Source organism: Pelodiscus sinensis, chromosome 29, assembly GCF_049634645.1.
Source record: "Pelodiscus sinensis isolate JC-2024 chromosome 29, ASM4963464v1, whole genome shotgun sequence".
NCBI lineage: Eukaryota > Metazoa > Chordata > Testudines > Trionychidae > Pelodiscus > Pelodiscus sinensis.
In genome coordinates, this window is record NC_134739.1 from 1737022 (window position 1) to 1751911 (window position 14890).

Here is a 14890-nt window from a genome sequence, read left to right on the forward strand (position 1 = left end):
CTCATCAGAATGACGTGGCGCAAAGTGCTTCTCTCACCAGGAGGGTTTGCAAGGCAGCTCCCCCGCTGCGCCTACGCTCCACCCGGGCGGCTTCCCGTGCCATCCCCACGGCCCCTTCGGGCTGCGCTCACGCACCGATCTGCCTGCGATGCACAACATGGAAGCCCTTTTGTTCCTGCTCAGGGGCGGCCTGGGGCCTTCCGATCCTTGAAGCCTCCTCCAGACGGAGTGCGCTGCTCGGCTCTGCGGACCGGCCTTCCTGCACCCCCTCAGGGGAGGACCCAGAGGAACCCGTAAGGCCTTTGCTGCTCCCTTCCGGAGACGGCCTGGAGAAGTCGTCCTCTGAGATCCAGTCCCTTCTTTTCTAGGTACAAAAAGAACTGAAATATTATTGACCTTAGGCCAGGGCCTGAGAGCATCCCACGCGTCGCCCAACGCGCCACCCAACACGGCCGGGGGCTTCAGTGGCCCTGCTCACGGGTCCAAAACGAAGCAGGCGCATCAGTGCACGAGGGGTGGGGGCTAGCTGCCTGCAAAGCCAAGCGTGTTTACATTGAACGGGGCTTGTGGGCTCGCTAGCAGCTCTATCCTCTCACAGGTCAGAAAGTCAGCCCTGCCCTGGGACGCGGCCATGCCACGGTCCCTCTCCTCGGTCAGCGCCGCCGCCTGAACACAACTGCCCCAGGAGACCATGGGGGTTAAGTCCTCGAAGGCTCCCCCCCTGCTCAAACCTTCACGCGCCATTCCCAGTCTGCATGTCCCGTGCGCCTGTAGCGACCACTGGCCGGATGCCCTCAGGCTGCAGCGGACAGGAGAAGGGCTGTTTCCACGTTTGTTCATCCCTGTTGTGCTCTAGACTCTTGAAACTTCTGCTTTGACTCACTAACGCCCAGGGCCACCCTCAGCGCTTTCTAAAGAGGAGGCAGGTTGTGTGCTTGCTCCTTCCAGCATCGCAGCCACACCTGAGCTGCCACGGTCCTTCCAGCTCCAGGGCTCTGCTGCCTGGGCCCAGCAACGTGCTGCTGTTTATCTGACCGATTTGGTCCAGCCCCTGCTCTTTTCATGCATCTGGCCAAGAGAACTTTAGCTCCAGTGTAAAAATGCACGAGAAGAGTGAGGACCCGGCTCGACCTCAGGAGCCAAGACGAGATGCTGGCTCGGGGCAGAGCCTCTTCTCCTTGCCAACGAGCAGCCGTGCTCGGCACTGGGGGGGTGAAAACGCGCTTAGACGTGTAACTGCTGCACACTGCAGTGATTACACGCGCTGCGGGCTCGGTGGCCTAAAGCTGAAATAACTCAGACTCCCCAGCTGGGTCCCCGAGAGCCAGCGTGTAGCCGGCGGTGGGGAGGCCAGGCCAGGCCAGGCAGCTGCTCCAGGCTCTACCGGTTACCCAGAACTGCTGAGCCTCTCCCGTCACGGCTCGCCGGGTAACCAGGTAACCACTGACAGCCCTGCTTTGCACACCGACTCCCAGGCGCGTATCCGTTTCCAGAGTGGTGCTCGCTGGGACACTAGGAAGTCGGCGTTCCTTAGCGTGTCAGCAGTGACCCAAAACGGGCAGAGCCGGCATCGCTAGTCTGGGATCTGCCGGGGGGAGGGAGAGGGGGAGAGAACTTTTCTGGGTCGGGGCTGCTGACCCACAGAAAAGTCAGTCGGGGCCACACACAAGTGAGAAGCAAAAAACCCCCCTCACTGACCTGGCCCCAGCTGAGGAGGAGAAAGCCCCCCCCACGTTCCCCTCGCACACCAGAGCCCGGGGGCCCAGGCGCGTAGATTCAGTGTGCTCTGGCCCCAGGCCTTAGGTTCCCCTCCCCCGGCCTAAGATGAACTAATGAGATGACTTTTGGGGGAAAAAGGCTGGGAAGGGGCGACAGGGGAGGGATCGCATGATGGTTCCCTGGTCTGTTCCCCCCTCTGGGGCACCGGCCTTGGCCACTGTCAGCCGACAGGACGCTGGGCGGGACGGACCTTTGGCCTGACCCCGCCTGGCCATTCTCACGTTCTGTCTTCTCATTACTTTTAAGCCCGCCCTGAAGCGAATTTCTATCTGTGCAGCTGGGAGGCACCAACTTCCCGCAGCGTGCGGCGAGTGGCTAGCGGCATCCTACACGTCACCCAGCGCCTGCTCCAGGTTAGGGTAAGCGCATTCCCTTAGATAGGCTCTTCTCCATTTCCTACCACCACTCCAACTGTGCACACGGGTGACATCTCCCACCAAACCCTTAGTCATACTGCAACAGCTGATCTAATAAAATGATCACCGCTCATGTGTTCTACTTAATTTTCAAGCATCCTTATGATTTGAACATGAGCTAAACCTTATTTACTTATTTTTTGTGAAAAACCACTGTCCCTTCTGGCTGCTAAAGGGACAGTCCCTACACACAATGTAGCAAGCGCCAAGATACAAGAAGATTATATTTACTCTAGAAAAAGGAATGACTCATGCAGGACAATAACAGATATTTAAGCATGACGGAATTTCCTGTTGACATGCACAGGTTATGAATAGATCAACCAAACCACAGCCAAGAGGCAGGATAGGTAATATGTAGGGCTGTCAAGTAATTGCAATTAACTCAAGTGATTAACTAAACCAAAAAATCAATCACAGTTTTAATTGCAGTGTTAAAAATAGAATATTAATTGAAATGTCTTGAATATTTTTCTACATTTTCTAATATATTGATTTCAGTTACAACACAGAATTCAAAGTGTACTGTGCTCACTCTATAATTATTACAAATATTTGCACTGTAAAAATGATAAACAAAAGAAGCAGTATTTTTCAGTTCACCTTATACAAATACTGTAGTGCAATCATGAAAATGCAACTTACAAATGGACATTTTGTGTTACACCTCTGCACTCAAAACCAAACCAATATAAAACTATAGAGACTACAAGTCCACTCAGTCCTACTTCTTGTTCAATCAATCACCTAGAGAACCAAGTTTGTTTATATTTATGGGAGAGAAAGCTGCCTGCTTCTTATTTACGATATCACCTGCGAGGGAGCACAGGCGTTTGCCTGGCACTATTGTAGCTGGTGTTGCAAGGTATTTACATGCCAGATGCTAAACATTCATATGCCCCTGCATGCTTCAGTCACCATTCCAGGGGATGTGCTTCTACGCTGATATGCTCTTTAAAAAAATGACGAGTTAGTTACATTTGTGACTGAACTCCCTGGGGGAGAACTGTCTGCCTCCTGCCCTCTGTTACCCAAAGTCTGCCAAACAGTCTCTGTTACAGCAGTCTCGGGCAATGAGCCGGCACATGCTTGTTTTAAGGACACTTTCACTGCAGCTAGAAGGGATCAACGTGTGGTTTCTAAAGACAGCTACAGCACTCGACACCAGGTTTAAGAGCTGTCCAAAGTCTGAGAAGGACAAGGTGTGGAGCCTGCTTTCAGAAGTCTTCTACATGAAAGTGTTGCTCTTTTAAACTGCAGAACCTGAACCACCGGAAATGAAAATCACCCTTGCATTGGTCCCCGTTGCTTTGGATCGCATGTCGTCTGGAATGGTGGCTGAAGCGTGAAGGGACCTATGAATCCTTAATGCATCTGGCAAGTAATATCTTGCAGTACCAGCCACAACAAACAGTGTGAACACCTGCCTCACTGTCAGGTGACATTGTAAAGAAGAAGCAGGCAGCTTTAACTCGCGCAAATGTAACCAAACTTGTTTGTCTGAACCAGTGTTTCCCAAACAGCGCTCTGTGTGAAAGTAAGGGCTCTGCAAGAACCCAATCATACCCCCCCTGCTGCCTAGCCGGCCTTAGGGGTGGGCGAGCCAGGTCGTCATTTCAAGGGGCCGCTGCAGTCTGAGAGGCGGGCTGGCAGGGGTTTTTTGTTTAGTTTTGCTTGACACTTTTTCCACCTTTTTTTTTTTTTTTTTGGTCGACCAGTTTCCCCTGGTGTTTTTTTTTTTTTTTTAAAAGGGTTCCATGGCCAAACAAAATTGGGAAGCACTGGTCTGAACAACTGCCTGTACAAGAAGTAGGAATGAGCGGACTGGTAGGCTCTAAAGTTTGACATGGTTTTATTTTTGAATGCAGGTGGGTTTTGTACATAATTCTACATTTGTAAACTCAATTGTCACGATAAAGAGACTGCACTATCGTCTTTGTAATAGGGGAACTGCAAAATACTATTTCTTTTATTTTGTACAGGAATCAAAAGTAACTACAAAGTGAGCACAGTGCAGTTTGTATCGTGTTACTTAAATCAATATATTTGAAAATGTAGAAAACGCCCTTAAATAACCGGTGTGCTATTATTGCTTAGAAGTGCCATTCATCTGATTATTTTTTAATCCCTTGACTGTCCTCGTGAGATGGTCACTGAGCATTTTTAAGGAGCAGACCCCAGCAAGAGACACTGTCTGGGGCGGCGTGAGGATACTTGGCAATAGCATCAAGACAGAATGATGCATCGGGAGATGGAATTAAGCAAAGCACAATCTGGCTCGACCATCAGGCTACGTTTACAAGCAGTGAAATCAAGGGGACTGTTCCAGCCGGCCACCGGATGCGGCGCTACCCTTCCCGCGAGAGATCCAGACTAGACAGAGCATTGGCGAGGGCGACCCTGCACTAGCCTCGGTGACCAGACACCTGATGCTGCATGTAGCAACACCTGGTGGGGCTGTTTCAGGGGACTGGTTTGTGCAGCCAGTTGTTGCGTAAGAGGAACTCTCCTGGCACGTCCCAATGACACTTCTCAGACTGTTCTTTCAGATTGCAAAATATCTAGGGACAGATTTTCAGCAGGGCTCAGCGGTTTCTCTAGAGAACAACCGAAAGTCTGTTCCCCTTCACTGAGAACAATGGGAGCTGAGGCCAGTGGGAAATCCAGCCACCCTTTCCCGTAGCTACCTAGATCAGGAAGCTTTTGGTGCAGCGCTTGCCAGGTAATTTAACGAGAAGGGATTTCTCAAAGCCTAGCACAGCAGCGCGGCCTTCAGCTTCCGCAGCGCACGGCCGGGGCAAGGAAAGCTTTTCGTCGTGGCTCTGTGGCAATATTCAGAGTGACCAGGAGACCAAACAAGCATGGTCCGCGGGGCCTAACTTCAACGGACCAGCCAGCGGGAAGTCTCCTTCGCCCTCCACAAACCGTTCTTTTTATGCTTCCTCACCACTTCCCCGCTTGCTCAGCTGTGAAGGGCTAAAAACGCTGTATCACCTACCGGACAAGCTGCTGCTGGTGAAAGCAAGAACTCCGTCACTGGCCTGTGATCCTCCTGGCTTTCCTTATGGCCATTGATCTGACTGGGTCCATCGTAACCCTCTGGGTCAATAACGTAAAGCTGACGGGAGGGATCTTTGTGGGCTGCGACTGGCTGAGACGCCTGGATTCCTGTCGCTTGGGACGGCGGAGCGGGCAGCCTGCTGGCTGTAGCTGGCTCGTCGGCCCAGGGGCACGGCGGGTTGCCGGTCTCAGGAGGCAGCGCAGCACATGGAGCGCTCTCTGCTGCCGCGCCCAATGGCAGGGGAGTGGCTCTGGGGACGGCAGGAGGAGATGCCAGCTGCCCGGGCGCCAATGCCAATAGGCTAGGACCGAGCTCTTCTTCAGAAGGTTCACGGACTTGCTGAGCTTTGCTGAATTCAGACAATACCCTTAAAACAGAGTTTAAGCAAAGAAAAGTGAATAGACTAACCAACGCCTGCTCCAGTGGTAAACTGCAAGGCCTCACTGGTCCGCCGAGGCCCCGAGAGGACGACATCCGGCACAGCCTCCGAAGCAGTGTACCGCCTTCAGCGATCGGCCCAGGCCTTTGTCTAGGGTCTAATGCATCCACGACAAGCGTCTCGCAGACTCGAGGGCCAGGCGAGACTTTTCTGATCATCCCCTCTGAGCTCCTGCACAACATGCCCCCAGCTCTTTAGAAAAGCAGCCAATCTTGCCAGTGATGGAGGAGTGGAGCAGAGCTACCCAAGAATGCAGCTGGGGCTAGATACCAGCTACTAAAGCACAGGGGTGGAGCAGCAGAGCTAGGACGTCAGCACTTCCAGCTGTCCAGCCCCTACGGTCTCAGAGACCCGGAGCGTTAGGCAGCAGCAGAAATGCTGCCACTGCACCAAACAACACGGATTTTCCTCTTTCGAAGGTGCTGTCCCATACCCTGTGACATCGCAGCGCCCTGGCTGTCTGCGCTTGCCTCTGTGCGACCCCACGAGGAGTCCCGGGGGCCCTTGGAGATTAACAGATTCACTAGGGCATCTGCTTTCGCGGGTAGAATTCATCTCCCCCCCCGAAAGCTGATGCCTAATCAATCAGTTCGTCTCTAAGGGCCACGGGACTCCTCGTGGGGTCTGCAGACACAGACTAACACGTGCTTGTGAGAATTTACTGGAGATGAGGCGTGATGTGCTGCTTGTGGCAGGTGCGTTAATGCTCCAGGGCTGGGAAAAAGGGGTTCCTGCACCGCCAGAGAACGGCCTTTCCAAGTCAAAACAGGAGACTCCTCATTCATCCACAGTTACGAGAAAAATAAATGTTCCGGCCCAAATCATTGGCTTTCGGTAACATAGCACAAGGCTGAACCAGCTAACGAGCTCGGCTCCAGCACGGATGCTTTCTTTAAGCAATTCATATCCTCAGCATACTTGGGAGTTTGCTTTTACACGGGTCCCAAGTCATTATTTTGGACTGCTATGTATGTCGGTCCCGCAGAAGAGAGCTCTGCACACGACTAGGATTACCTATCACAGTTTTGCATGACTGCTTTGATCTGTGGCTTGCCGTGGTTTGGGTGTCAATTTCCTGTAAGAATAAGCATTGGTAGCTGTGATAAGCAGATAGCAGCGGTGTCTGCTCAGATAAGAGCCTGCTTCATGCTCCTCTGCTCTCAATTTTGATCTCAACATAACAGCTGAGATTGAACCTCAACTCAGAAATCCTTCCATCACTAACCTAATCGAATCCAAGTGGGCTCTTTTTTGGCACAGTCTCAAGAAGTGAATTTTTTAAAAGCGAAAGCTGTGTGAGGAAGCTGTTAACGAGAGTGCTGCATGAGGCAGAATGAATTGAGCGGCGGTCTGCTATCATTTTGCTGCCTCGCCGGGCGGATAGCCGTTCAAGGTGGCTTTTTGTCAGGAATCTAAACACAGCCGACAAGGCAAGAGTCACAGAGCCTCTTCTCTGACCACCGCCCTGGTTTAAAACCTGCACTTGCCAAGACAAAACCAGCTCTGATCTTAGATTGCACCTGCCTTCCACAGCCTGCCGTTGATCTGAGCTGCAGTCACTTTACTTAGCAGGAAAGCTCCAGCCAAGCCTTGCAACTAGTGTTCTCTCGAATTTTTCCAACCTTGTGCAGAATAAATTTTGTTCTGTACACCGAGGCATGTGCAGGTGTGCACCACCAGTAGAAATACCTGCTGTCGTTGTGGGCGCTCAGCTAATCATCTGGGGGCCTTTGAATCTCTCCTGGGAGGCCACACAAGCGTCAACTGACAGCAGCGATGGGCAACCCGAATGAGTGACTGGGCTGCATGAGCAGCCCTCCACTGGAGTTCCGACTTCAGCACCACAGCCCCCCCTCCCCCATGTACCTCTTGCTCACTGGGGCATGGGAGCCCTGCACTTCCTACTCCTCGCCCTCCCGCCAGCACTTCCAGAGCGTGTGAATCATCTGGTTCACGCTCCCTCCCAGAGCTGGAATGCTGTGAACAGCTGATTCAAAGGCTCCAGCTCTGGGAGGGAGGGGCAGGAGAGGGGACAGAATGAATCAGCGGATGTGCAGTCGTGCAAGGGAGGGGGGGCAGAGCAGGAAAGTGCAGGGCTCTGGTTCCCCAGTGCATGAGAGGCGTGCAAGGGAGGGGGCAGAGCAGGAACGTGCAGGGCTCTGGTTCCCCGGTGCGTGAGAGGCGTGCAAGAGAGGGGGCAGAGCAGGAACGTGCAGGGCTCTGGTTCCCCGGTGCACGAGAGGCGTGCAAGGGAGGGGGGGCAGAGCAGGAAAGTGCAGGGCTCTGGTTCCCCGGTGCATGAGAGGCGTGCAAGGGAGGGGGGGCAGAGCAGGAACATGCAGGGCTCTGGTTCCCCGGTGCGTGAGAGGCGTGCAAGGGAGGGGGCAGAGCAGGAACGTGCAGGGCTCTGGTTCCCCAGTGCGTGAGAGGCGTGCAAGGGAGGGGGCAGAGCAGGAACGTGCAGGGCTCTGGTTCCCCGGTGCGTGAGAGGCGTGCAAGGGAGGGGGCAGAGCAGGAACGTGCAAGGCTCTGGTTCCCCGGTGCGTGAGAGGCGTGCAAGGGAGGGGGCAGAGCAGGAACGTGCAGGGCTCTGGTTCCCCAGTGCGTGAGAGGCGTGCAAGAGAGGGGGCAGAGCAGGAACGTGCAGGGCTCTGGTTCCCCAGTGCGTGAGAGGCGTGCAAGGGAGGGGGCAGAGCAGGAACGTGCAGGGCTCTGGTTCCCCGGTGCGTGAGAGGCGTGCAAGGGAGGGGGCAGAGCAGGAACGTGCAAGGCTCTGGTTCCCCGGTGCGTGAGAGGCGTGCAAGGGAGGGGGCAGAGCAGGAACGTGCAGGGCTCTGGTTCCCCAGTGCGTGAGAGGCGTGCAAGGGAGGGGGCAGAGCAGGAACGTGCAGGGCTCTGGTTCCCCAGTGTGTGAGAGGCGTGCAAGGGAGGGGGCAGAGCAGGAAAGTTCAGGGCTCTGGTTCCCCGGTGTGTGAGAGGCGTGCAAGGGAGGGGGCAGAGCAGGAATGTGCAGGGCTCTGGTTCCCCGGTGCGTGAGAGGCATGCAAGGGAGGGGGCAGAGGAGGAACGTTCAGGGCTCTGGTTCCCCGGTGTGTGAGAGGCGTGCAAGGGAGGGGGCAGAGCAGGAACGTGCAGGGCTCTGGTTCCCCGGTGCGTGAGAGGCGTGCAAGGGAGGGGGCAGAGCAGGAATGTGCAGGGCTCTGGTTCCCCGGTGCGTGAGAGGCGTGCAAGGGAGGGGGCAGATGGGGTCCACGGGCCACACGTGGCGCTACAGTGGCCGCAGGTTGCCCACCACTGGCTTGCAGGAAACTCGCTTTCCTTTTCCCTTTCCACGCCCACAGGATAGGGACGAGGCTCTGGAGAGACTGGCAGGTTTTCTGCTGGGGAGAGGATGAGCCTAGGGGCTGAGACCCTTAGCAAGCTGCACGCGGAGATACTCACTCCTGCAGAGACCTGTCCTCCTCTTCGGTGCCGGCCGGCCCTACGTCGGAGTCGCTCGACAGCAGCACCTCGTCCCTCCCCGGACTCCTGGTGCAGTTGGCCTGCAGGAGGCTGCCGGAGCCTGGGCTGGAGGATGGCTGGGAGCAGCTCGTCGTGTTCAGGCTGAGCGTGGAGCAGGTGAGGTTACTTCTGTCCTCGTTTTTACCGATGAGCAATACGCTGGGTCGAACGTCACTGTCATCGGAGCCGGACGAGTGCGAGACCGAACCCAGCGACTCCTTCCTCTGGAGTTCCGAGCTGAAGGGCGTCAGAGGCTCCAGCAGCTCCGAAACAGGACACAGCCCCGACAGGGCCAAGGGAGTGACCGTCCACTCGTTTAAAACGGCGGATTTGTAGGACAGTTCGAAGGTGAGGGAAGCTAACCCCTGCAAAAAGCTCAGCAGAAATTCGCATTCCTCCACATCCAGCAGCAGGGCTGATGTCTGATAGTACTCGGGCAGTCTGGGTGTCTCCTGGAGCAGTAACTTCAAATAACACTCCATGAGGCCATCATTCAACGCCAGCCTCAGCCAGGCCCGGCAGCGCCCCACGTCAGTGCTGATAAAACTCAGATGCTCCAGCTCGGAAATGATATTTCTAGGGAGGGAAGAAGAGAACGTGGTACTGAGCTTCGTGAAGCCCAGGGCTCGGGAGATGCACTGCGCACAGTGGGGCAGAAGCCGACAGGCACGCCCGGAAGGGAAGTCGAACGCTTGCACTCCCCACTATTCTCTCCCGTGACCCTGCATGCCCAGCCATCGGCGGCAGCGCTCGAACACGATAAAACAGCAGGGAAAAGTTTTTAGTTGAAGCTGGTTTTCTGCAGAAAGCTGGGCTGCCACCATTTCCCCCGGTTGGCACAAACACCCCCGTTTCCCGTGGGAAATGCTGGTTTGCATCAAAAGCCCAAACTCTTGAAAACCAAACGATTTGGATTTGGAGATGCTGCCACAGAAGCTCGTGGGAGCTGTAGTTCCAGTGCTTCCCCTCTATTGGACTACATCTCCCATGAAGCTCTGCCTCTGCTCTCCACGCATGGGGAGGAGCTCCCTTCCTTGCGCTCTGAGCTGCTTGCCTGGAGAGCTTTTCTGTCCTCAGGACTGGAGAATCACAGCGGCAACGGGCAGTGTAATTATCTGCAGGGCATTAAAACGTACAATCTGCAAAGTACAGTCAACTACAGCATCAAGAGCTGGATCCACCAGGGGTTTCTTTTCCCAGTGATGGTGGTTCTGGTGTTTCAGTGACAAATTCCTTTAGGCACTTTGTTTCACCAGCAACAGCCAGGCACGCCCAGTACCTCTGTCTAGGCAGGGAAAGAGACCAGGAAGCCAGAACATTTTTCTTCCCCTCACTGGTTAATCAAAACCAACTGATTTAAAGTATTTCTCCCCAAAATCTAATAGGGTACTGAAGCCACAGCGGAAGTGTGTGGGGCTTTCTGGTCACTTTAAAAAGAAGGGGGGTGGAAATACTCAGACACTAAAATGTCTCCCAGGGTGCATGTCTCACAAGGAATCTGGATGAAATCATAGGCTTTTGGGCTAAGACACAGGATTGAAAGCTTCTGTGCAGAAGGGAAATGTTTCATAAACTCATCAGCATACTAAAACAGCACACGAGAACAGCTCATTCTTACCTAGTGCTTTGCATCAGGAGATCTCAAAGCACTTTGTGGAGAGAAAAAACCTTCAGTACCATTATACCCATTTTAGGGATGGGAAACTGAGGCACAGAGAGGAGATGCGACTTGAGCAAGGCCACAGAGCAGGACATGGAATCCAGAGGCCTCCTGAGTGCCCGCCCAGACCACAACAATTTTCCTGCCTTAACTCCAGGGTCACTACATTGCCTAGAAATACAATGACCAACTTTCTCAGTGGGCTGTTGTATGTTTCCTACCTATGCTCGGAAACCGCAGACAGCACACCTGGCTCTCCGCTCCGCTAGCCATGCTCTCCGAGCAGAGCAAGAGAGGTCAGTGGCCCCTCATTTGGGTGCAATCTATGAAGTCCCAGTAAAGGTGCTAGTTTCTGGTGATCTCCTCTGCCCAAAGCGCTGGAGCCAGGACGTCCCATGTAAGGACGTTAAAATTACATTAATCAACTAATCGAATAGTCGATAGAATTTCCATCGACTATTCGATAAGGGCGCTTCTGCTCTGCAATGTAGCAAGAGACGCCACGCGACCGCTACATTGCAGAAGTGGAAGTGCCGCAAAATGTACAAGAGCCGCAGCAGGGACTCCTGTACATTTCAAAGATGGAACACTGCCATTGCGCCCCGTCCCCGTCCCCTCCCATGGAGCTGGAGCTAGGGGGATCCGGCTTATAAGCTGGCTCTCCCCAGCACCCCTTCTCCTCTTCTTTCTGATAGAGGCAGCAAGGGTGGGGGTTAAGCAACTAGTCGACGAGTGTGTCGACGATCGGATAAGCTTTTGCTTGTCAGACCGTCGGCTAGTTGCTTACATCCCTAGCCTCTTGACCTGGCTACAGCACAGTTCCAACTTGCAGGGCTGTAGAGGAGCCCTACTTGTGGAGCAAGCTGGGCTAAAGCTGTGGGCAATTCTCCTGACTCAGAATTGTTGGTCTAAAGACTGAGGCTTAGGGCACGAGACAAGGTCGCGAGCACGTCCGTGACTGGCCCAGGCAGTCAGGCGCGGGCTTCAGGGCTTTCACACTGCAGGGGAGACGTTCATTGGCGCTCGGGCTTTGAGACCCCACAGAAGAGAGTTTCTCAGAGCTCGTGCTCCTGCCCAAATATCTCTGCTGCAATTTTCCGCCCCTCGGCCTGAGTCAGCTGACCAGGGCTTTGAGACTCAGGGTAGATGCTCCTTACCTGTGGGTGATGACTTTCAGCAGGCCCCAGAAGACAGGCTGGGGAAGAGGGGTACGGCCCCCTAGCTTTTTCCCTTTTCCTCCAGCCTCCGGTTTGATGTACTTCGCCTTCAGCCCGTGCACAAACACAGCCTCCAGTGCACAGCACAGGGCGTTGGCGTGGTCGTCCTCGCTGGTGACCAGGGCGTCGGAGGTGGCGTACTGTTTCTGCAGCCCCTTGATGGAACTCACCAGCTGTTTCTTGATCAGCTGCAGCATAAAACGGGTGGGTTTGTTATAAAACCAGCTCCCTTGCAAGAGGGCCCTCCCCCCGCTGAGCCAGGCTCCCAGCTACTCCTGGGAGGATCTTGTGCTGCAGGGTTTCCTGGCTGCCTCGCTGTCTGCTCCCTCTGGTGTTTTCCTGCCCACAGCCAATCGGCTGAAAACCCGCACTTCTTCCTAGGCTACGGCCTGATTGGAAAGGCTGCGGCAGCGCCGGCAGCAGGCCCCAGTGCAGACGCACACGGCAGCAACGGGAGGGAGGTTCTCGCTGCTGCTAAGTGTCGAGTGGGTGTGAGAGCCGTGGAGCCAGCCTGCAAACCCTGCGCACAACGGAAATTACAGCCACCGTCCCGAGACGCACAAACTCGTCTCTCGCCCTAGTGCTGCCTACAAGGGCGCGGCTGCTCCCCTAAGCAGCACGGCAGTCGCAGGCCGGTCCAGGCGGGACTCTCCACCACAGGTCAGTGCTCCACACGGGACGGGAAACAGCCACTCGACACACAGGGAAGGGTCAGCCACGCCAGCTGACCTCTGCGATCGCGCTCCGCCGGCAGGAATCAAGCTTGCTTCCTGCTGCAGGGTGCATGGTGAGCACGGCTTGGCTGGCTTCAACAGCAGGGAGTCACCCCAAAATGTGACCTTACCTCTCCCCCGCCTTGCCGGACTGCGTAACACCCTAGCGTGTGAGCTCCGTGCGGGGGGACGGTCATTTCACTGCCTGACCGTGGAACATCCAGCACCAGGCGCTCCGCCTCTTGCTTGCACCACGGGCACTACTGACCCCCCCCCCCCCCCGTTCTCCACAACTACCTCTGTCCTGGGGCAAGCCCGAATCCCAATCTCTGTAGCTAGTTTACTAAAAAGTGGCTTGAGAGATGTGCAGAGTCCCAAGGCTGCGCAGAGAGAAACACCCAGGCGACTGCCACTCCCGTAAGGGTGCTCCGGGCACCGACCCACCGCTTGGAATGGGCTGCACGCTGTGCCGGGCCTGCCAGGGGCAGCAGGTTAACCAGCAGCCGATGGCGTGGAGACACCCACCGACGGGCTTTCTCACGACACCGGTCTCTGTGCTGAGCCCAGGCTCGGGCAGCTCCTGTCGCTGTGCAGCACCCTCCTCGCGGGACCGCTCACAGCAACAAGACACAACCCCCCTTGCCCGGAGCTGGCACTGAGCTGCTGAACGAAAGCAGCGACACCAGGAAAAGCCCCTTTCTCTCTGCGTAGGGCGGGCGTTGGCCGCTACACCCCCCGATTTGCACTGGTATACCGGCCTGCCGCTCACAGCCACGTCAGCTCACGCGAGTTACCTGCCAGTCACAGGGAGCCCCAGCCGGACTCACCCACCTGAATCGCTGCCTTGGGGCCAGGCCGGGTCTCAGCCGTGTGACTGGAATGCATCTCAGAGCCTCCTGCCCCCGACTCACAGCACATCACGCCTGTGGGAAGACACGGGGGACGAAAACCTGCAGGACACGGGAACAAGGAGACGTGCGACAGGGATTCAGCAGGACGTGCAGATCAGAGTCTTCCCAGCCAGAGCGCAGGCCCATCACGCCAAACCCAGCGTGGGGCCGACCCATGCCAGTCCCCAGTGCTCTCAACGCAAACACCCCCGCAGTTCCCCCAGGCGGAGGCCTGATGCCGTAGAGGGGCCGCAGGCGGGGCACAGGTTCTATCAGACCGAGGCAGCCGGCGAGGCCCTGCCATGCCATCTCTCCGGGGGCAACTCCAGCTCCCGGCTGCCTTTGTGTCTCTCCTCGTGCAGCACCCAGGCACTGCCGCATGCAAGGAACAACAGGGTGGCCGACAGAGCCCGGCCAGCCCATGCTGCTGGGATGGGCGGCAGGGGGAGTCTGGCTTTCCATGTGCAGCGGGCCCCACACACACAGAGATGCCCATGGGACGACCGCCTTCCGCAGGGGATCCAAGGAACATGAGCACGGCCAGGCCGGGCGAGCCCAAAGGCCCATTCGCCAGCGGCCAGGCCGGGTGCCCCAGTGACCAGGCCACGGAACCGTCCCTCCCGTTGCCCGTTCCCAGCCCTGACACAGAGGCTGGGACTCCGTCGCGGGCCACTGGCGGCCGTAACCTCCAGCAATGCCTCCAGCTCTTTGCTGAACCCTGAATCTCCACAAGAGCTGCTCCAGGGACAAGCAGGCTCCCCAGGAGAAAGCAGCCAGCCTGCCACCCCGGAGAGCCGCAACCCAGGAGCCTGGTGGCAGAGCACGCAGGGCAACAGCTGCTGGCCCTGCCAATGTCTGAGGGTGGCTCTGCTCCCCATGGGGCGGGGGCACCAGCCACGTTACCTCCCCCGCAGCCATGGGAAAAGCCAGGCCAACCCCCTCTATCCCTGCCTCTCTCCTGCCCTTCCCCCAACAGAGGCAGCCCGGGGAGACCTGGGGGTAGCGGGCCGGCGCCGAGGGTCTGACCCATGCACCCACTGGCAGCAGTGGGCAAGTGGAGCAACACAGCCCCAGCTCGCTCTGCCCCCCCGCCGGGGGCCCCACCCCGCCCCTGAGCGACGTGGCTGGAGGAGCAGAGCGAGCTGGGGCCACGTTGCTCCACTTGCCCCTCTCGCCGCACGTGCCCCTCCTCCCCATGGGTCAGCGCAGGCTGC

General features: G+C 56.4%; 1 protein-coding gene across 7 annotated transcripts in view; it reads right to left on the bottom strand.

Moving 5' to 3' along the window:
* PLEKHM1 (pleckstrin homology and RUN domain containing M1) overlaps positions 1-14890 on the bottom strand; it is a 36623-nt gene that overhangs the window by 11168 nt on the left and 10565 nt on the right. For all 7 annotated transcript variants that reach the window (XM_075911675.1, XM_075911670.1, XM_075911671.1 and 4 more), the window contains 5 exons: positions 13618-13736; positions 12014-12261; positions 9137-9772; positions 5194-5623; positions 136-364 (listed from right to left, as the gene is read on the bottom strand). In XM_075911675.1, coding sequence (XP_075767790.1) covers positions 136-364; positions 5194-5623; positions 9137-9772; positions 12014-12261; positions 13618-13704 — 1630 coding nt within the window. In that variant the 5' untranslated portion in view covers positions 13705-13736. The remainder of the gene's footprint in view (positions 1-135; positions 365-5193; positions 5624-9136; positions 9773-12013; positions 12262-13617; positions 13737-14890) is intronic.